The 22,789-nt window shown below is 37.0% G+C and overlaps 1 protein-coding gene across 10 annotated transcripts in view; it reads left to right on the top strand.

The window, feature by feature from the left end:
* Positions 1-22,789, top strand: part of CCDC66 (coiled-coil domain containing 66) — a 54,865-nt gene that overhangs the window by 4,882 nt on the left and 27,194 nt on the right. For 3 of the 10 annotated variants that reach the window (XM_044253340.1, XM_044253344.1, XM_044253343.1), the window contains 9 exons: positions 6,373-6,817; positions 9,110-9,275; positions 9,457-9,560; positions 11,349-11,470; positions 11,918-12,019; positions 18,584-18,715; positions 19,114-19,364; positions 19,786-19,870; positions 20,705-20,866. In XM_044253340.1, coding sequence (XP_044109275.1) covers positions 6,373-6,817; positions 9,110-9,275; positions 9,457-9,560; positions 11,349-11,470; positions 11,918-12,019; positions 18,584-18,715; positions 19,114-19,364; positions 19,786-19,870; positions 20,705-20,866 — 1,569 coding nt within the window. Of the gene's footprint in view, positions 1-6,047; positions 6,237-6,372; positions 6,818-9,109; positions 9,276-9,456; positions 9,561-11,348; positions 11,471-11,917; positions 12,020-18,583; positions 18,716-19,113; positions 19,365-19,785; positions 19,871-20,704; positions 20,867-22,789 lie in introns of those variants that run through there. The other 7 variants (XM_044253347.1, XM_044253348.1, XM_044253349.1 and 4 more) reach the window with 5 other exon arrangements.

Raw genomic sequence — 22,789 nt, 5'->3', positions numbered from 1 at the left:
GTCAGAGTACTTTCTTAATTTTTTTCAAAATTCCTTCTGCATTTTTTTGAATCTGTGTAAGGAATATAAAGTAAAAATGGTTACCAGCTCAATTTCTTAAGCTTATAGGAGGAGAAATGAAAGAAATACTAATGATTCAGTGTCATGAGTAATTTACAGATTCCAAATGCTTATGCATTTGTCTCACAAATTAGTTGAAATATTAAACATTTAAAAATTTTTTCACAGGTATTTCTACATGTGAGAACCAGAGTAGTGACACACTAAAGGGTGTATAGAGTATTAGTGTTAGGTAGCATATTTTATAACTTAAAATGTTACTTTTCTCTGGTTTTATCTGGCCTTGGATCTTGGCCCCATATAAATGGTAAACTCAGCCAATATTAAACAAATGCTTTGGACTTTGTTTATATTATGAAAAATAATGGTAGAATTAAAACTAGTTAAAAGAGCCAGCTTGCTACATAAAAATGTTTGAGACATGAAGACTATTCTTCCATCTATTAAAAATCATCTGATCCAATAAACGCTTGGGGAATTATTTGGGCTAGATTGCTTTGTCTTATGAAGTAACCTGAATATGATTGAATGTTTATTTGGTAGGTCATGATTTTTTGCTGGTTCCATTCATTTTTTTTTTTTTTTTCCTGCTGTTTAGCTACAAAAAATAATCAGAGGCTGCCTGGGCGGCTCAATCATTGAGGCATCCTGCTCTTGGTTTGGGCTCAGGTCATGACATCAGGGTTGTGAGATCAAGCCCTGCTCTGAGCTGGTTGTGGACCCTGCGTGGGATTCTCCCTCTCCCTTTCCTGGGCCCCGCCCCCCAAAAAGTAATCAGACTTGAGTTGAATATATACGGACTTCATGCCAGATCATTGCCCTTTTCCCCCTTCTTATTAAATATTTTTAGAAGATTTTTTTTTTTTGGTATATTTTTTTCTCTTGTAAGTTGAATGTGGTGGGATAATTGAACTTAAATTAGAACTCCAGTTAGTAGGTTTCTATTTAACAAGGATTTATTAAAGCTGTAAAATTTTAGTGGAGTGCCGTTCTTGGCACTCGTATTTCTTCTGTGACTGAGAGGGAAAAATGAGTAAAGCCTAGGCCTTATTTTCTGAATGTGGGGTTATCAGTCAGGTAAATAACTACAATAAACTAGAATATAATGTGTGCCGTGGTAGTTCTATAAAAGGCAGAGAACACTGCAAAGAGCATCTCTTTGTGGTTTGCGGAGACCAGGGAAAGCTTCATAAAACGAGGTGACATTTTAATTAGAACTTAAAAGATGAGGCAGATATTTATAGGTAAGTAGGTATGGGAGTATATTCTAACCTTAGAAAATAGCAAAACACCAAGATAGCATAATTTGCATTTGGGGAATAGTGGGTATCTTGGGGAAGTGTAGAACATAAAGCTTGGAGGGAAGGGAGCCTTACAGAGTTTAAATGTGTACTCAGACAGTTTGAACTTCCTTGATTTATGTATATGAGCATTAAAGAATTTTTGAAAAGAGAAGTCCATACAGTATAATTTGTGTTGTAGGAAAGGGCTTCAGACAGTGTGGTGAAGGACAGATTATAATGGGGAGACCAGTCATGGACCAGTTAGAGTTCAGGGAGAGTCTTAGGTGTTCCTGAATATGTGTAGTGGTTAGTGAAATGGGGAAAAGGGGACAGAAATGGGAGACTTTCAGGATATGTTAATGGTATGCACTGTACTTATTAGTAGTTTGAATGAGCAACTGATTAGAGATAGGAAATGTTCAACTATCAGTGACCCAAAAAAGGCCAGTGGGAATCAGAGAAAGGTGACATCACAGTAGCTGTAGTTAGAGACTGAGGAGGTAGGGCTCAGCTGTGTAAGCTGTATGCAATCTGCTGATAATTTGCTTAATCCACATAGTAAAGTAAAAACTAGAGTGAACTATCTAAAAATTGGAAAATTTAATGTAAATCTGGCTTTTTTGGTTCTCTTGAAATAGTGGGTAATCTAGCAAGTAGACTAAAATTCCTCTTTGGAGGTGTAGGCTGGTTCTGAGTTGTGGTTGCCTCCTTTAGATGGAAAAATGATTTTCAGCTCATCCCAGTTCCTACCAAGCCTAATTTACAGTAGGTATTTGAGGTTGCCATCTCTCTTAGAGAATTAGTTGTATTAAAATAGCCTTAGTAGCACCTGGTTGGCATAGCCACTTGAACGTCCCACTCTTGGTTTTGGCTTGGTCATGACCTCAGAGCTGTGAGGTCAAGCCCTACACTGGGCTCTGTGTTCATTGAGGAGTCTGCTTGAGACTCTGTCTCTCCCTCCCCCTGGATCCCCACCTTGTCTACTCTAAAATAAATAAATAAATCTTAAAAAAAGCCCTAAGTTGGGAGGGTAAAAAGGCATTTTCCATTGTGGTACTGGTGTTATTAAAAGCCTAAGGCCAGGAACAAATAGGATGTAGATGAGATGAAGAGGAAAATAAGCAGATCTTGTGGCTGATAGTACAGGTACATTTTGAATAGTAGGGTGAAATGGGACTGGCTGTTGGTCTACATATGGTTATATATTTTGTAAGTTACGAAGGACAGGGAGAGTTGGGATGTAAGCTGGGTGAAAGTCATGTGGCATCTACCTCACTCTTTGACGGCAAGTATGTTACTAATCTTTATCTAGCACTTTTCCATATTGGTGAGCACATAAAAAGCAACAGTGAATTTTGATTGAATGACCATTGAATTATTTTAGTTTAATTGGGTTTGCCAAATGTACAGTAGTTAAACAGAGGAAAGATATGAGATAGGCAGGGTATAATCTAGTAATGTTGTAATGAAATCCTGAATTTAGGCTTATAATCCTGTAAATGGTGAGAAAAAGATATTTGGAAGGAAGAAATGACCAATACTTGTGCATAAGCTAAAGAAGACCATGAAGGAGGATAAAGTTAAAGATGACTCCATGCTTACTGGTCTGAGAGATTAGAAAACAGTGCCACAGAAATGGGATATTTTGAAAGAGGGAACAAGTATGGGAGAGAAAGATAATTCAGTTTTAAAATGGTATAGTTGAGGATAATAAAAAATGTACTGAACACCTACTCTGTTCTACTCTGTGTTCTGTACTGGGGTTATAGATAGCAGTGGACAAAGTATACGAAAATTTCTGCCCTAGGGAGTTTGCATTGGAAAAGGAGTTAAATGGACATACATTTAGCAAAATAAATGTAGAATGTTACAAGATGAAAAGTGGTATAGAGAAAAATAAAGGAGAGAAAGGGGGAGAGGCACACTACAGGGGCACAGCAGTCCTTGGGAAAGGGTATGCTAGATAGGTGAGAGTGTGAGAGAGTGTGAGAAACCTGCTACAACTATCCGCCCCCCCCCCCCCCGAAAAAAAAAAAAAAAAACAGGAAATCTACAATTTTAAATAGGATGGTCAGAGAAGACCTTACAGAGTTAGTGATGTTGGTTGAGTGCATGAACCATGTAGAATCTGAAGGAAGGGTGTCCCAGTTAGAGGGATTGTTTAGTGCTAAGGCCTAAAACTGGAGTCTCTTATGAATATGAGGAATAGCCAAGAAGCCCATATGACTGGAGGCTAGGATAGAAGATGAGATCAGAGAGATCAGATAAGGGGATAAAGTGTGAAGAATGCACAGATCATTAGGTCTGTTTTGGTTATTGTATTGAGTTCAGTTTTCCCTCCTCCCATCCAAGTACTAACCAGGCCCGACCCTGCTTAGCTTCTGAGATCAGACGAGATCGGGCGCTTTCAGGGTGGTATGGCGGTATGGCGGTAGACTCAGTTTTCCCTCCTAATTAAGGTGAGAAACCATTAGAAAGTTTTGAAGAAAGCAACATGATCTGACTTAACTTTTTAAGATACTCACTGTGGCTGCTGTCTAGAGAACAGATTGGGGAGCAAGGGCAGAAGCAAGAAAATCTGAAGGCTTTTCAGTAATTCATGCAAGAACTTATGTCTTCAGGTAGAGGGATGGTAAGAGTTTTTCAGGAGTGGTCAGATTTAGGATATATTTTGAAGATGGAGCAAAACAAGGTCTGATTAAAGTATGGCATATGAGAGAGGTGATAATTCCAAAATTTTTATCACGGGTAGGTGAGATGGGAAAAATGAAGGGAGGGTTATTTAGGGGCATGTGGGAGATCAAGAGTTTGGTTTTAGGCATGCTATTTTATTTTATTTATTTATTTTTAAAAGATTATTTATTTATTTATTTGACAGAGAGAGAGAGATCACAAGTAGGCAGAGAGGCAGGCAGAGAGAGAGGAAGGGAAGCAGGTTCCCTGCTGAGCAGAGAGCCCGATGCGGGACTCGATCCCAGGACCCTGAGATCATGACCTGAGCCTAAGGCAGCGGCTTAACCCACTGAGCCACCCAGGCGCCCCAGGCATGCTATTTTAAATGGCTATTAATAACCCAGTGGAAGTGTTTGGATAGGGAGGTGGAACCTCAAGTTAGGGGAGAGGTCCATCCTGGAGACAAATTTGGGAGTCATCAGCATATGGATAATACTTAAAACCACAAAGGTAAATGAAATTAACAAGTGAATGAGGTAAGTGAGAGCTAAGAGATTCTGGGACTAAGCAATTGTTAAGAGGTCTGGGGGAAAGGGAGCCAGCCAGTGAAGACTGAGAAGGAACAGCAAGAACCAGAATTGTGGAGTCCTCAGGAAATGAAGTAGAGAAAGTGATTCAAAATGGGAGGAATAATCAACTGTGTCACATGCTGCTAGTAAGTCTGGTAAGATGATCTGAAGAACAGTCACAATTTGCAATGTAAAGTTATTAATGACCTTGATGAGCAGCTTTGGTGAAATGGTGGTGTTGAAAGCTTGGCTGGAATGGGGTTGTGGGAGATGAGAAAGTAGTATCATGTACTTTTTTTTTTTTTTTTAAAGATTTTATTTATTTATTTGACAGAGAGAGATCACAAGTAGGCAGAGAGGCAGGCAGAGGGAGAGGAGGAAGCAGGCTCCCTGCTGAGCAGAGAGCCCGATGCGGGACTCTCGATCCCAGGACCCTGAGATCATGACCTGAGCCGAAGGCAGCGGCTTAACCCACTGAGCCACCCAGGCACCCAGTATCAAGTACTTTTAAAGATGATAAAGATGTGATCTAGCAGGAAAGAAACAGTTGGTTCAGGAGAAAGCAAAGGATTGCTAGAGAAAGATCCCTGAGAAAAAGGAGTTATAGGAGTATCTACAAATAACAGGAGTATAGGCAGTTTGTATGAGTACTGATGCTGGTACAGATTTAGTAGTAGAAACTTGGAAATTTTTTCTGAATGCTTCTCTGTAAGATTGTCAGTGCAGTAGTAATCAAGATCTTCAGCTGAGAATTAAGTATGAAAGGGAAAGTGTTAGTTTTGGGAAAGAGGAGAAAGTTGAAATTGTTAAAATTTTGAGTGAGAGAATTAATGAATTTGTGAAATGTGTAACTGCCAAGTAGCATGAAGGGCAGAATTGTTGTTTTGGTTTATGTATTTAAAGTGAAACTAGATATTGTGGCTTTGTGTTTTTCTTCCTGAGTGTAGACACAGAGTAGGTGAAGAGTTAGATTTTACCAGTCTGGGGATTTGCAAAGCATATATGTTATAGCAGAGGAGTTGAGAATACAGGGTGGTGGTGGTTTTGGTTAATTGTGGAATTTAAGATTGGTAAGGGAGGACAAGAAGAAGGTGGTAGGATAAATAGATAATAGATCCCAGCTGAGTTAAAGAATTATCAGAATTGGGATATGCAAGAAAAGTGAGCTGGCAAACATTGGGTGTTGGTCATTGTGCCATACTTGAAACAGGTCATGGAGGGATTGTAGTTAGGAGTAGTTACAAGGTTAGTATAAGCTGTCACTATGAGAATAAGTAGCTGAGGTAGCATGGAGGACAAGAATATAGGAGCAGAGTTCAAGAAATGAGAGGCCAGGAAATTGAAAGAATGATTGATGTGGATATGAAAGCACTAATAATTAAGATAGGAGTTATGTTAGAGGGACGTTGACCCACAAGTTAAGTTATTCAAGAAATAACTAACCTATGTTACTAACTCACAGGTCTATAGATACCTATAAAGAAAAGAGGTGGTCTGAGTGACATAATCATGACATGAGATTCAAAGTCGAAGTAGAATGAAGATGTCCTGTAACAACTAGAATCAAACTTCTGAATTCATTATGTTGAAATAAAATCGTAATTTCCAGTTGTTGATGAAGCTTTCAAGTGAAGATTTGGAAAAGTTAAATGTTAGTGTCTCATGGAGATAGTGTCTTAACAGCAAAATGGAAAAAAGTTTAGAGGCCTGATGTCACAGATTATATAAAGATAATTGTTGATTTTTCACGGACTATTATAAAGAATAAATTTTTGGTGTTTTAACAGATGGGAAATAAGACCAAGCTTGCAAAATGTCCTTTAAGAACAAAACAAACTGGATACATTCTCAAATCAACACAAAATACTTGTATCAGGAGTGGAAAACTTTTGCAAAAGAAGAGAATGGGTTCAGAAACTTCACTGGCAAAAGGTGAAAAAAATAGTATGACTTTTTCACCCACTAAGGATTTATGCAAGCAGTGTATAGATAAAGACTGTCTTTATGTCCAGAAAGAGATTTCATCTGCAACCCCCAATATACAGAAGACTAGAAACACCATAAATACATCTGTAGTAGCTAAACAGAAGCTTTGCAAAAAACACATCACAGCTGAAAATATGAAGAGCAGTTTGGTGTGTCTAACACAAGACCAACTACAACAGATTTTGATGACTGTGAACCAAGGAAATAAATCTGTTTCCCTGATTGAAAATGGAAAGGAAGAAAAAAGTAAGGTTTTTCTGAAGTTTTAATTAATATTAATTTTACCAGTATGTGTTTTAGAATTTCTCATTCTTTGGATTTTACATAACTGTGCCTCTGAAATTCTAATTTACCATGTAGCAGTCTTTTAAAATATTCTTTTAGAGAATATTCTCATGCAAAATTACTTTTATAGCTGTAATATGCCATATTTTAAGGTTAATGCTCAGAATATTACAGTCATGTTACAATAGCCTTAAGAAACCCAGTTCTATGGATTCTAGAGTAAAAATCTTAGTACAAAAAGATGTTGTACTTATTCCGAAATGTAGAAAGCTTTTCTTACATTAAAAATAATTTCATAGGGGCACCAGGGTGGCTCAGTGGGTTAAGCCTCTGCCTTCGGCTCAGGTCATGATCTCAGGTTCCTTGGATCCAGCCCTGCATCAGGCTCTCTGCTCAGTGGGGAGCCTGCTTTCCCCTCTCTCTCTCTGCCTGCTGCTCTGCCTACTTGTGATCTCTCTCTCTCTCTGCCAAATAAATAATAAAATCTTTAAAAAAATAATTATATAAAATGTTCTAAAAAAATCAGTATAGTATTTCTAGTAAAAATTGGAGAAACCTTATTTTGAATATTTGACTTGAGTTGCTGAAAAGGATTGTTTTCCTGGCCCCTGCGTTGTACTTTTCCTGACCTTTAATCCCTGCTAAGGATTGGCAGCACTGTCTTTTTAACCAATATAAAATACAGACTTGGGGGCCGCCTGGGTGGCTCAGGGGGTTAAGCCTTTGCCTTCGGCTCAGGTCATGATCTAAGGGTCCTGGGATTGAGCCCCCATCGGACTCTCTGCTCAACGGGGAACTTGCTCCCCGCCCCCCCCCACCTGCCTCTGCCTACTTGTGATCTCTGTCTGTCAAATAAATAAATAAAATCTTAAAAAGAAAATACAGACTTGGAAGGAATAGAACAATGTTACATGTCTTCTGTTTCATTAGCCAGAGCATTGTATTATGTTTTTAAAAGTCTTCTGATTTCTTTAGTGTTGAGCTAAGGAATTAATATGAATAGAAATGTCATTAAAATTTTGTTAGGCAATAATGAAATAAATAAAAATAACATTAACCGTCACCAGGAGGAGGTCCCACAATGATCTGGGGACTAGGTAAGCTTCTGTGTATTCCCAAGGTGTTCAAGTTGAAGTAATTTGTCTTGGTTTAGATTATTCTTTGTAAAATGAGGGAGCTGGGTCTTTAAAGCTAGAATTGTAGCCAAGAGAACAAAAGATAAAAACTTAAAGCATGTAATGAGAGAGAATGTCAACAAAGTTGAAGGTAGAATTTGTCTAATCATACAGTGACCTGCATATTAAATACACTTTCTCCTCGGAACGCCTGTGTGGCTCAGTGGATTAAGCCTCTGCTTCAGCTTAGGTCATGATCTCAGGGTCCTGGGATCAGTCCCACATCAGGCTCTCTGCTCAGCGAGGACCTTGCTTCCCCCCCCAACCCGCCTGCTTGTGATATCTCTGTCAAATAAATAAAATCTTTAAAAAATATATATGTGTGTATATATATATATATACACTTTATCCTCATTGGGAAAACTAGCACATTAAGAAGAACTAGAACAATTTCTGAGCCAAGCATAGGAGCCTATATGAAATATTTGGAATAGATATAATGGAGGTATAGAGATGGTTTTTCATTGATTTTCCACCTAAATGAGAAAAATAAAGACAAGGTGATGAGTTTTTCATAAACCTATTTGCATTTATTCTTTAAGTTCTGATTTGTGTTTTATATTATTGGTAAAAATACTGTAAGAGTAAATAGAAGATTTTTGTTGTTGTTTGTTTTCATATTGGACACATGAGGTTATATAGCAATGGCCATATCACTGGACCATTTAACCTCTGGGCTCAGTTTCCTTTTTTGACAAAAGGGAATCATAATACCCACTAAAGGACTGCTGTGAGAGGTGATTACTTTGTTAATGTGTAAGGCAGTGTTTCTTTCTTTTTTTTTTTTTTTTAAAGATTTTATGTATTTATTTGACAGAGAGAAATCACAAGTAGATGGAGAGGCAAGCAGAGAGAGAGAGAGGGAAGCAGGCTCCCCGCTGAGCAGAGAGCCCGATGCGGGACTCGATCCCAGGACCCCGAGACCATGAGCCGAGCCGAAGGCAGCGGCTTAACCCACTGAGCCACCCAGGCGCCCCTAAGGCAGTGTTTCTAAAGTGTGTAGCAGTATGCCAAAATAAGGTATTGTAATACATGCGATTTTAGTGTTCATTTTAAAACGTGCATTTTTACCCCCTAGGTCAGGGCAATCTACATTTAAACAATATTTCCAATCAGCCAGAGGATGAGAACGTTATGGGAGTATTCCAGAAAACTGAGACGCTTTCATCTCTCCTAGATGAAAATAAATCTGTTTTAAGTACAAATCAAGAGACATCTAAGCAGTATGAGCAGAAAATTGCCATGTATGTAACTCATATCTGTTCTAGTGGAGTCGTCTTGTGAAAATGGTTTTGCTTTTCTTTGAATTTCATGTGAAATTTTCAGTCTGAAGACTGAAAGCTATTTAAGTTTATTACTTAATATTTATGGAGTAGCTTGTATAGAAACATACAAGATTTCTGTTATTTTTTTGTGTTGTTTTAGAGAGAATGTGTGGAAACCAGCTGACATATTCAGTACTCTGGGGGAAAGAGAACGTGACAGAAGCTTGTTGGAAGCAAAAAAAGCCCAGTGGAGAAAAGAGCTTGGTAGATAATTCTTATACCTTTTATTATAGTTTTGTTGCCTTAAGGAGTATATATTAAGGTTGAAATAGATTTTTTCAGTATGATTTTATAAAAAAATTTCGTTTTATAACATTTACCATCTAGACTAATTTGTTGATATATGTAGAAAGCGTTGTGGTTTTATATTCCTTTAGGTTGTGCCTTTTGTCTGGTAGTCTCTTGGTGTGTACTAGAAGACCAGAGGTGAGCAATAAGCCTTACTGTCTTCAGTATCATTCCGGAGCTCAAAGATTCCTAAACTTTTCTCATTTCCTGAGAATCCATTTTCATATTTCTCCATTGAAGAAATCCTATGGATTTAAAGATGGTTTGATTTAAAAATAGAGTTCTTTCTTTAAAATAAAACATTCTGACCGAGAATCATTAATATGGTATCAATATATTCCATACAAAAACAAGCTTATTGCTTTTTTTCAGCCAAAGACCTTGTAACAGAAAAATTTATGTTTTCTATTAGTCTTAAAATATTGATAGTAACTAAGAAACTCTTGCTTCTTCTTGGGCTAGATTTATGAAACACGTGTCAGAATTTGGAAAATATGTGAAGTAACAGTTGTACTTCCCTTTTTTTTTTTTTAAAGATTTTATTTATTTATTTGAGAGAGAATGAGTGAGAGGGAGCATGGGAGAGGAGAAGGTCAGAGGGAGAAGCAGACTCCTCGAGGAGCTGGGAGCCTGATGCGGGATTCAATCCTGGAAGTCCGGGATCATGACCTGAGCTGAAGGCAGTCGCTCAACCAACTGAGCCACCCAGGCGCCCCCGGCAGTTGTACTTCTTAAGAATAACTGTACTAAAAGCATAAAGATGGGCTTTACCCATCTTTATGGGTAGGAAATACCTCATAGGAAATTCTATGAGGCAGTCATAACACCGTGGAGACGGGTGATAGAAAAAAAGAGATAAGCAGAAGAAAAGGCATGAATTGGTGTTGGAAGTTAAGGTAACAGAGAAGTTTGAAGAAATTAAATGTATAGTAGCAGTATCTGAAGGTTTGGAGATTTGATGTGTGTATATCATATTTTCAGTTTTAAATATTTTCTTTCAGTACAAATTTTGCTTATCGAACTATAATACCAAACTTCTGAAGTTGGATGGAACTACTTGGAAACAACTGAAGTGTTTTATGCTTTATTTTGTAAAAGATTGACTTTCTTATATTTGATCCTGTTTAAAAAACTGATCTCTCTTTGTTGAAGTCACGCTTTCATTAATATTCTTGAAATTTAAGTTTATATATCTCCAGAGTTTTAAGAACTACTGATGCTTTTCAGGCCTAGTTTTTATATCAGTTTGTTAGACACAAGATTTTGTTTTTTTTACTCTTCAGCAGTTATGAATAACAAAGGCTAATATTTATTTCATATTACTTTGAGCTAGACCCTGTACTGGAAGAGACACTTCACATTTTACAGAAGAAACTGAGTTTTAAGAACGCTAATGGCAATTTGCCCACAGTTGCATAGCTAGGAAGTGGTTGAACTTGGATTTGATTCTAGGATCCTTGATTTTTATTGCTAATTATAATAAACATTTTATATCCATTGTGCCATACTTAAGTTTGGTTCTGGTTAAATGTTTTTTTCCATATCTTTTAAAATTCTTCTCTGTCTTGTGAGTTAATCTCCTTAAAAAACAATTTTGATTAGATCTGTATTGGAATCTCCGCTCTTTAAGAAGGTCATGATTTGTTTACATGATTTTTTTTTTACAGTTTTTTTACATTTTTTAAAAAAGGACATTATTTACAGATGAACAGGTTGCTTTAAAGAAGAAAGAAAAAGAAGCTTCTGAAAAATGGAACAATCCTTGGAAAAAATTTGACAGTGATAAAATAGTATGGGAAAAATTTCAAATTCTTGACCAGCCTAAGGTAAGAGTATCAAAGTGAAGCATTTATGGAATATAAGACATTTTAATTTTACTTTTTAAAATGCTAAGCCATATTTATATCATAAAGCTTTTTAAAAATTATCTTTCCTATGTTACTGTAAAACAATGTTATTTTGAATTTAATTATGACCTCATCTGGTATCTATTTGCATTCTGTAAATTGTCTTACTATGTAGGTAATTGTAGAGGCCTGAGGCACCTTGTTTAGGCTCTTGTAAAAGAGCTCTGCAAATTTTTAGATGACCACGAAACTCTTACCACTGATCATGTGGTATCTGCCACAAAGTTATATCAAACATAAGTGATTGCTTATCAAGCACAAGTATACACCAGGTGTCCCTCAGGTAGTGTTTTAGTGACCTTTAAGTTTTGTCTGTGCTTAATACTATACAGAGAAAAAGTACCCTTGTTTTCTCTTTGTTTTTAGACTTGTGCTAGCTCTTCCAGCATTCTGTCACAGTCTCCCAGTCAGATAACAGTGGTCCAGACTGATGGGCACCCACTACCTAGAGCTAGTCAGATTTTAGAGGTAAGTCATAGGTGTCACTACTTTGAATATAGAAGTCCTTTAATACTTGATCTTTATATTACCTATTTTCCTTAAAAGAGGGGACCTTAATACTCTTATTTTTAATTATAGGTTAATTTTTACTGAATGCACTATGCTCCTTAAATTTAAAAAAGTTATGAACTGTTTCTTTTATATGCATATAGTAATTGTTCGTTCCTAGTGAACACTTGCTTTTAACAAATGTATTCTGAAAATAGAATAGTAACCTAAAGGGGATGATTCTGACGGGAGACATTTTCAGCACTGGTAGATTTCTTATAGAATCCCTCCAAGTTAGATTGTTTGTATGGCTTTCATGGCTGTTTGTTCTGCTCCATATAGAGCTGACTGCCTATATCATAGAGTTTTATAGTTGTTGATAATTTTTACATTAATGAAGGAATGAAATCTGAATTATATTTTTCCACGTTCCGAAAAGCACTTTGACTATTGAAAGGCAGTAAATTAGCCTTGATAGAAGACATTTTGCAAAAATCTATAGTTCTGGATGATAGTTTTTTGTTTGTTTGTTTTTGTTATGGATGGTAAGTTTTTTTTAAGGTGGGGGAGCAGCAGCGGTACAGGGAGAGAGTATCTTCAGCAAGCTTCACTCTCATCACTCTGAGATCATGACCCAAGGCAAAATCAAGTGTTGGACACTTAATTGAGTGAGCCATTCAGGCACCCCTGCATGATAATTTTAAGTGTAAAGTTTAAAAATTAATGCATGCAAATACTACTAAAAACTGCAGCTAAAGCTATTCATGAAGTTGGTAGGAATCAGTTGTTAGTTTATTTACATTTCAACATTAAGATTGAAGAATCTTTAATACTAAAGATATTAAGGTATTCTCAGTTTGCAAAAAAGTCTGTGTTGAAATGTTAGTATATTATTTATTGCTTAATTTGCACTATTTTTAAGGCTATTTGTGTAATTCATAGTATGATTGCTAATACAAATAGCCATTTGAGGCTATTTTTAGGTGTTTTTACATTTTGTATATATTTTTAAATGCTAGCATGCATCTTTTTTTATAATCCAAAAAACCAGTAAAATTATTTATATTTTGCAGTAGAGATGGGAGTTGGGGATGGGAGAAAGACTAAAAAGAAAAATACACACTAAATGTAAGGCTGGACAGCCTGTGGTTAAAGAATATGATTATCTACTCATCTTCATAGTATTTTAAGTACCGTTTTTATGCATTTTTATATGCGTGTGCTAAGATATTGGAGAGATGCTATTGATGGGAAGTGAATTTAACTGTGTAACTAAAAAACCCACCTTCTTAAATGTCTGAAAACAGTTGGTTTCAGAAATCCAAGCCATAGCCAGAACTATTTATATTATTTGAATATCAAGTTAAACTTTTCATGTAATTAAGAGGAGCAGAAATTTGGTTACAGGCAGAATCACCAAGGCCAATTTTGTTAAAACACAAGGTAGTGTATATAAAGTGCTTAGAACAGTGACTGACAACTAGCAAGTGTTTGATGAAGGTTTACTCTATTTATAACTTAACAAAGCAGATCCATTTGGGGCTATGAGACTGTTCCGGGTCTGTCATCTCAGCAGCTTTCCTTCCTCTCTTTTCTTGATTCTCAGTCTTACATGTCCTCCCCCAGTGGAATGGCCCCTATATTGTTCAACCCAGACATTCTTTTATACTGCGTAATTTTGAACTATTCTGCGTTTAAGTTTCTTTTGCTACCACCATACCATAGTTCTGCATTTGTCCAGTAAAAAATTCTATTTTCATTTTTTTTGTTTTTTTAAATTTTATTTACTTGTTTGACAGAGAGACAGAGTGACAAAGGGAGCACAAGCATGGGGAGTGGGAGAGGGAGAAGGAGAAGCAGGCTTCCCACTGAGCAGGGAGTCTGATGTGGGGCTCCATCCCAGGACCCTGGGATCATGACCTGAGCCGAAGGCAGATGCCTAATGACTGAGCCACCCAGGCACCCCCTATTTTTATTCCTTTTCAACCTTTTTTTTTTATTGTGGCAAAAGATACATAACATAGAATTTACCATTTTAATAATTTTTAAATGTGCCATATTGAGAGATTAAGCACATTCACATTGTCAGGCAACCATTACCACTGTCCACCTCCAGAATTTTTTCATCTCTGCAAACTGAAACTGTCTCCATTAAACACTCCCCATTTTTCCCTCCCCCAACTGCTGGAAACCATTCTAGTTTGCCTATGATTTTGACTATTCTGAATAACTTTAAGTAGAATCATGTAATATTTTCCCTTTGGTGTCTGACAAAGTTCATTTATCTTAATGCTTTCAGGGTTCATCCATGTTCTATACTGTATCAGAATTTCATTCCTTTTTAAGGCTAAATAATATTTCATTGTATTTATAACAATTGCATTTTGTTTATCCATTCATATGTTGATGGACATTTGAGTTGTTACCTCTTTTTGGCTACTGTGGAATAATGCTGCTATGAACATTACGTATAATCTCTTTGAGGCTTTGTTCTTAGTACTTTTGGCTATATACCCATAAGTGGAATTGTTGGATCTTATGGTATTTTATATTTAATTTTTTGGTTAAGCTTTTATCAATTTTCTTTCCTATTTAAGAAGAGGGAGAAAAGGGGGCGCCTGGGTGGCTCAGTGGGTTAAGCCGCTGCCTTCGGCTCAGGTCATGATCTCAGAGTCCTGGGATCGAGTCCCACATCGGGCTCTCTGCTCAGCAGGGAGCCTGCTTCCCTCTCTCTCTCTCTGCCTGCCTCTCTGCCTACTTGTGATTTCTCTCTGTCAAATAAATAAATAGAATCTTTAAAAAAAAAAAAAAAAAAAGAAGAGGGAGAAAAAAAAGAGTTTTTGTGGGGTGCCTGGGGGGTCTGTTGGTTAAGCGTCTGCCTTGGGCTCAAGTCATGATCCCAGGGTCCCCGGATCGAGTCCCGCATTGGGCTCCCTGCTTAGTGGGGAGCCTGCTTCTCCTTCTTCCACTCTCCCTGCTTGTACTCTTTCTCTGTCAAGTAAATAAATAAAATCTTAAAAAAAATTTGTGTTTGTTTTTTTGAGAGAGACCACATGCAAGCTCGTGGGGTATGAGGGGGAGCGTGGAGAGGCAGAAAGAGAGAATCTTTTTTTTTTTTTTTTAAAGATTTTATTTATTTGTCAGAGAGAGAGAGGGAGAGAGAGCGAGCACAGGTAGACAGAATGGCAGGCAGAGGCAGAGGGAGAAGCAGGCTCCCTGCCAAGCAAGGAGCCCGATGTGGGACTCGATCCCAGGACGCTGGGATCATGACCTGAGCCGAAGGCAGCTGCTTAACCAACTGAGCCACCCAGGCGTCCCAGAAAGAGAGAATCTTAAGCAGGCTGCACACCTATTTTGGAGCCACATGTGGGTCTTGATCTCATGACCCTGAGATCATGACCTGAGCTGAAGTCAAGAGTTGGATGCTTAACTGACTGAGCCACCCAGGCACCCCAGACTTTTACCAATTTTCATTTGGTAATTTTATGTTTAACTACTATCCTGTTTTCCATAGTTACTACACTATTGTACATTTCCATCAGCAGTGCACAAAGGTTCTGATTTCTCCACATTCTCATCAACTTTTTGTTTTTAAATAATAGATGACTTCTAATAGGTGTGACGTAGTAGAAGCTCTTTGTAGTGTTGATTTATATTTCCTTTAACAATTTGTAATGTTGAACATTTTTTTTCATAGCTTATTGGCTATCTCTGTATGTTCTTTGGAGAAGTATAAGTTTTTTGCCCATTGAAAAAAAATTTTTTTCATTGTTATAGGCATTCTTTTTTTAAAAAAATTTTTATTTCTATATGTGGGAGAGCATGGAGGGGAGAGGGTCAGAGGGAAAAACCTCCCGCTGAGCAGGGAGGCCAATGCGGGACTCCCATCCTGGGACTCTAGGATCATGACCTGAGCCCAATGCTGTTGCTTAACCAACTGAGCCCAGGTGCCCTGAGTTGTAGGCATTCTTTATAAATTTTGCATACCTCATCAGATATATTGTTCGCAAATATTTTGTATCATGCTTCATTTTACCTTTTCATTTGCTTGACAGAGCCCTTTGATGCACAAAAGCTTTTAATTTTGATGAAGTTCATTTTATGTTTTTGTTTTTGTTTTTTTCCTTTGTTGCCTGTGCTTTTGATATCCTGTCTAATAAATCATTGCCAAATCTGGTAGGGAGCTTTTCCATGTTTTCTTCTAAGAGTTTTAAGAGTTTTATAGTTTCAGCTCTTATGTTTAGGTCTTTGATCCATTTAGAGTTTTTTTTTTTTTATTATGTAATATAAGACACAGGATGTTTTTTTCTTTTCCATATTTTGCATTTATATCCAGTTTTCTCAGTGCCATTTGTTTGAAAAGATTATTCTTTCTCAATTGAATGGTCTTGGCACATTTGTCAAAAATCATTTGACTGTTTATAGGAGTATTTAATTCTGGGCCTTCCATTCTAGTCCATTGTTCTATATGACTCTTTATGTCATTGTCTCACTGTTTTAATTATCATACCTTTGTAGTAGGTTTTAAAAGCATTTTTTAATTCTCCAGTTCTTGTTCTTTTTCAAGATTGTTATAGCTATTCAGGGTTTCTTGAGATACCATGGGAATCTTAGGGTAGATTTTTTTCATTTCTGCAAAATACAGCAAGTTTTTCATAGCGATTACTTTGAATCTGTAGATTGCACTAGGTGATCTTTTTTTTTTTTTTTTTGTAAAGATTTCATTTATTTATTTGACAGATGGTGATTACAAGTAGGCAGAGAGGCAGGCAGAGAGAGAAGGGTGGGGGAAGCAGACTCCCTGCTGAGAGCCTGATGTGGGGCTCGATCCCAGGACCTTGAGATCATGACCTGAGCCCAAGGCAGAGACTTAACTCACAGAGCCACCCAGGCGCCCCTGTTGACAATACTGTCTTTTGATTCATGGGTGCAATATCTTTCCATTTATTTGTGACTTCTTTAATGTCTTTTAGCAATGTTTTGTAGTTTCCCATGTACACAACTTGTTGCCTACTTATTCCTAGGTATTTTATTCTTTTTGGTGCTATTACACATGGAATTGTTTTCCTAATTTCCTTTTCCCAGATTGTTCATCATTAGTATATAGAAATGTGATTAGTTTTTCTGTGTTTGTTTTGTATCCTGCAACTTTGCTGTATTTGTTTATTTCTAATATTTTATTTCTTGTGTAGAATCTTGAGGGTGATGATTATTGTATGGCACATGAACTTGTGGATCTTTCTGGAACTATATTGTTTTCTTAATGAGTAGATACATAAAACACTGGTCTGCATTAATAAGACATTCATATGTATGCATAATCCTGCCTGGGTAATATGTATTTATAATATCCTTTTTTGACTTTTACTTTGACTGAAAAATACTATGTAATATTTCTGGCATGCAAAAGGATATAAAGGATAATACAAAACACATTTCTACCCATGTCCTGTCCCAGAAACAGTGCAGTATAGTATAGTATAGTTTAGAGTTCAGGTTCATGAGTTTTTATGGATTTCTATCAGTAATGGGCTAAGCTTTTTTTTTTAAGATTTTATTTACTCATTTAAGAGAGAGAGAGCACAGGCAGGGAGAGTGGCAAAGGGAGAGGGAGAAGCGGGCTCTCCACTGAGCAGGGAACCTGGAGGGAGAGGGAGAAGCGGGCTCTCCACTGAAAAGGGAACCTGATGCAGGGTTCGATCCCAGGACCCTGGGATTATGAACTGAGCTGAAGGCAGTTACCTACTAACTAAGCCACCCAGGCACCCCAAGATTTTTTCTTTTATAAAGATTTTGTTTATTTATATATATAGAGAGAGAATGAGCAGGAAAAGTGCCAGAGGGAGAGGGAGAAGCACACTCCTCACTGAGCAGGGAGCTGGATATGGGGCTGAGCCAAAGGCAGACGCTTAACCAACTGAGCCACCCACGCACACAGGACAAGAGTTTTTAAAAATATAGTCCACAGCCCAGTAGAATGAAAATGGAATACATATAACCATTATGTTCCTTCTCTTGTCAGTTTACTTCAGAATCTTGAGAATAATGTTTGTGGATTGTGAGGCTCTTCCCACAGCAGAACTGGGATGTGACTAAGTTATAACTTAGTCCCGACAATCCATTGATGGCCTTATTTCAGGACAAAGAAATACTGCAGCCTGACCAAAATGAGCCAGTACTGGCCAGAGCCTTTTCCTCTCTACACAGGCAGTCTTGGACTCAAGGGAACTCTATCTCAGTTCTCCAAAATTGAACTCCCTAGGAAGAGACCTTCCTTATTCAAAACTAGGAGGGTCTCTTGGCCTTGCCAAAGAGATGTAATGGTTAACTAGAATAAGTAAATGGAATTGTTTAAAGGCTTGTTAGGCTCCAAGAAGTCTACTAGGCACTTAACAGTCTTGTATAATTCAAAATTTTTTGTTTACAGTTGTTGTTCCTCTCAGAGATAAATGTTTTTCTGTTTGTATAAATTTTTGTCAAGATTGATAAGGTGGTTAGAAAGAGAGAGTTGCAATTTAGATAGTATTGATTACTATTGTTTAGGAAGCAGTACCACGGGAACGCCCTTTCAGTGCCATGAAACAAGAACAGCAGAGGAAATGGATTGAAGATTTGAACAAGCAGATAGAAGATGATCAGCAAAGAAAAATAGAGGAAAAAATTACATCTTCAAAGGTAACCTAACAAATTTAGGTGGATGTTGTCAATGGGAAAAAAAATAATTTGAGTCCTTAATCATAAACCTAAAAGTATCCTAAAGCTATTTGACGAGTCTACAGTATTCAAATTAATACACATTTGCTCTTGTAAACCTTTTATTGAATGCATTTAGTAAGTGATTTTGTGTAATTTCTTAAAACTGGCTTTTCAGGAATTTCCTAATTTGAATTTCTCGAACTCTTTATGTTATCTAAGTATATATGGAATTAATAAAGAATATAGCTCTGTTGATTTTTGTGATGCTTATTCAGGTCTGTGGTGACTTTTAAAAATTGTGTTTGATTATCATTTTAGAACTTTATACATGAGAACAATTGGAAGAATTCTTAGTAATTCTTATTTATCATGATTAGGGTGAGGAACATGACAGATGGGCAATGCATTTTGATTCATTAAAGACCTATCCTGCTTCTCAGTCTCAACTGTCTTCTTGGTCAACACACAACCAACCAGAGTACTTCTGTGTCTCTCCGGACACTCACGAACTGGCTGATATCAGCAGTGTTTATACACCTATGACTGGAAGCCAGGTTGAACCTTCAGAGGAGGAGCATATAGCAAAACCAGTCAGAGATAAGACTATGGCAGATAGTCAGAAAACAAAGTAAGTATAGGGGCCCCTGGGTGGCTCAGTGGGTTAAGCCGCTGCCTTCGGCTCGGGTCGGGTCATGATCTCAGGGTCCTGGGATCGAGTCCCGCATCGGGCTCTCTGCTCAGCAGGGAGCCTGCTTCCCTCTCTCTCTCTCTGCCTGCTTCTCCGTCTACTTGTGATTTCTCTCTGTCAAATAAATAAATAAAATCTTTAAAAAAAAAAAAAAAGTAAGTATATCTTTCAGTATTTATTAATGTTTAAGGAAGTCTATGTGCTTTATTAAAAGGACTGTCATTATATTTATAATGTGTGTTAATTGATTTCAGATTTGGTATTTTCCTTTAATGTAGAAATTACTAGTGGATGTATCTGGAGCAAAAATGATTTAGCATCTTTTGGGGGTTTTGTATAACTAAAGTGTCTATCTTGCCAGCTTTCTCCGTTCTATGACTGCTCTCTTGGATCCAGCTCAGATTGAAGAACGTGAGAGGCGACGACAAAAACAGTTAGAACATCAGGTATTGCATTGTAAAATACTACTCTTTGCCTTAATAAGTAAAGTCATTTCCAGCGAATACCTAAATAAATGGAAATTAAAATTCCAATATAAATGTACAGCACAGGCCCTTCCATTTCTGTGATTAATCTAATTCTTACTCCAGCTGGCAGTAATACTAAAATTATATTGATGCTGAGAACCAGACAGTATCACATAGTACAACCAGCCACTTGCCTTCCAGAAGAGTAGGTCTTTAATATATGTTTTATATATGAAATGGCACTAAATCTTAACTTAGAACTGGTTATTTTTTTTTCATCTGTTTATAGTTCTCCTGAATTTTGTTTAGGATGAGAATTAGTTCTTTTAAGGGAACTATACAGGGCACTGAATTCTGATTGAGAAATCTAGCAGATAATATAAGGAAGGAGACGAAGATTAAAATTCTAATTTTAATCTAACACTAAAAGGACTTAAAAATCTGAATAATTCTTTAAAACCTTTGATACATGAGGTATTCGATGTAATTAATATTGTTAATCTTAATCAGTAAGCGAATTAACAGAATGTCTCCTACTTACCAGGCACTATGCTAAGTGCTGAGATTTTTTTAGTTGTTTTTGGATTACTTCTTCTAACAGACCTCCTCTGTTAAAAGAAAAAGCATATAGAATTCTAGGAACAAGAGATGGGATAAATACATGGGAAATTTGACATTTTAACTTTATTTATATATGTAATATTGCATTATATATTATCTGCTACTGATAAACCTATTTTAGAAATTCAAATGCTTCAAATAGATTTTTTAAATTTGTGACAGTGCATTTTGTGATTTATAATTTAAAACTAGAAAGCCATCACCGCTCAGGTAGAAGAGAAACGCAGGAAGAAACAGCTGGAAGAACAGCAAAGAAAGAAGGAAGAACAAGAAGAGGAGCGTCGCTTAGCACGGGAACGAGAAGAGATGCAGAAACAGTATGAAGAAGACATACTTAAGCAAAAACAAAAGGAAGTAAGTATATATTAAAACTTTTTTCATTGAAATATAGTTAACACAGTGTTACATTAGTTTCAGGTGTACAACAACATAGTGATTCAGGAGTCCTATATGTTATACTATGTTGACAAGCATATAATACACACTATTATAGTACCATTGATTGTATTCCCTATGCTGTTGCTTTCATCCCTATGACTTGTTCATTTAATAACTGGAAGCCTGTACCTCCCATTCCTCTTCCCTCATTTACTGACTCCTTCTTCCCTGCTACCAGTTTGTGAGTCTGTTGTTTTGTTTTTTTAAAGATTTTACTTATTTATTTGACAGAGATCACAAGTAGGCAGAGAGGCAGGCAGAGAGAGAGGCAGAGAGGCAGGCAGAGAAAGAGAGAGAGGAGGAAGCAGACTCCCTGCAGAGCAGAGAGCCCGATGGGATCATGACCTGAGCCAAAGGCAGAGGCTTTAACCCACTGAGCCACCCAGGTACCCCTGTGGGTCTGTTTTTTTGTTTGTTTGGGGTTTTTTGTTTTGCTTTTCATTTTATCTTTTTAGTTTCCACATATAAGTGACTTCATATAGTATTGATCTTTCCCATCTGACTGACTTTAGCATAATACCCTCTAGGTCCATCCGTGTTATTGCAAATGGCAAGATCTCATTCTTTTTTATGGCTGAATAATACTCTACTTTTTGTATATACCACATCTTCTTATGCATTCTTCTGCTGATGGATACTTGAGTTGCTTCCATATCTTGGCTGTTACAAATAATGCTGCAGTAAACATTTGGGTGCATATATCTTTTTTTCCCTTTGGGTAAATACTTTATAGTGAAATTACTAGACTGTGTGGTAATTCTACTTTTAATTTTTTTAGGAGGGTCCTTATTGTTTTCCACAGAGGGTATATCAATTTCCATTCCTACCAATAGTGCACAAAGGTTCCCTTTTCTCTACATCCTCACCAGCACTTGTTGTTTCTTGTCTTTTTGATACTAGCTGTTCTGACAATGGTGAGATGATATAATTATGGTTTTGATTCACATTTCCCTAATGATTAGTGATGTTGAGGATCTTTTCCTGTGTCAGTTAGCCATCTGTATGCTTTGGAAAAATGTTTGTTTGGGTCCTCTGATCTTTTTTAAAAACTAAATTATTTTGGGGGCAGTTGACTAAGTATCTGAGTCTTGGTTTCAGCTCAGGTCATGCTCACTGGGTTGTGAGATCAAGCCTAGTATGGAGCCTGCTTAAGGTTCTCCCCCCATACCCACTTTGTCAGCCCATCTCCCCATTCATGTGGTCATGCTGTCTCCCTTTAAAAAAAAAAAAAAAAAAATCATTATTTGGTGTTTTGGTGTTGAGTTGTATGAGTTATTTGTATATTTTGTATATTAACTCCTTTTCACATATGTTGTTTGCAGATATCTTCTCCCATTCAGTAATTTGTTGTTTTGTGGATGGTTTCTTTTGTTGTGTAGAAGCTTTTTATTTTTATGTAATCCCAACAGTTTATTTTTGCTTTTATTTCCTTTGCCTGAGGAGACAGATCTAGAAAATGGAAATTAAAATTCCAGTATAAATGTACAGCACAGGCCCATGGTAATGCCGATGCCCAAGAGGTTACTGCCTCTGTTTCCTTTAAGGAGTTTTATGGTCTTAGTCTCACAGTTTATATCCATTTGAGTTTATTTATGTGTATGGTGGAAGAAAGTGGTCCAGTTTCATTCTTGTGCATGTAACTGTCCAGTTTTCCCAGCATATTTTATTGAAGAGACTGTCTTTTTCCCATTGGATATTCTTGCCTTCTTTGTCATTGATTACTTGACCACATAAACATGACCAGGTTTTATTCCTGGACTCCCTTTCATCTTCTTTTGATCTGTTTTGTGCCATTGCTATACTATTTTGAGTACTGGCATTGTAGCATACATGGTTTGA

Source organism: Neovison vison, chromosome 6 (assembly GCF_020171115.1).
Source record: "Neovison vison isolate M4711 chromosome 6, ASM_NN_V1, whole genome shotgun sequence".
Taxonomy (NCBI): domain Eukaryota; kingdom Metazoa; phylum Chordata; class Mammalia; order Carnivora; family Mustelidae; genus Neogale; species Neogale vison.
Note: the sequence above shows the minus strand (reverse complement) of the source record. Positions and strands in the feature narration are given on the sequence as shown.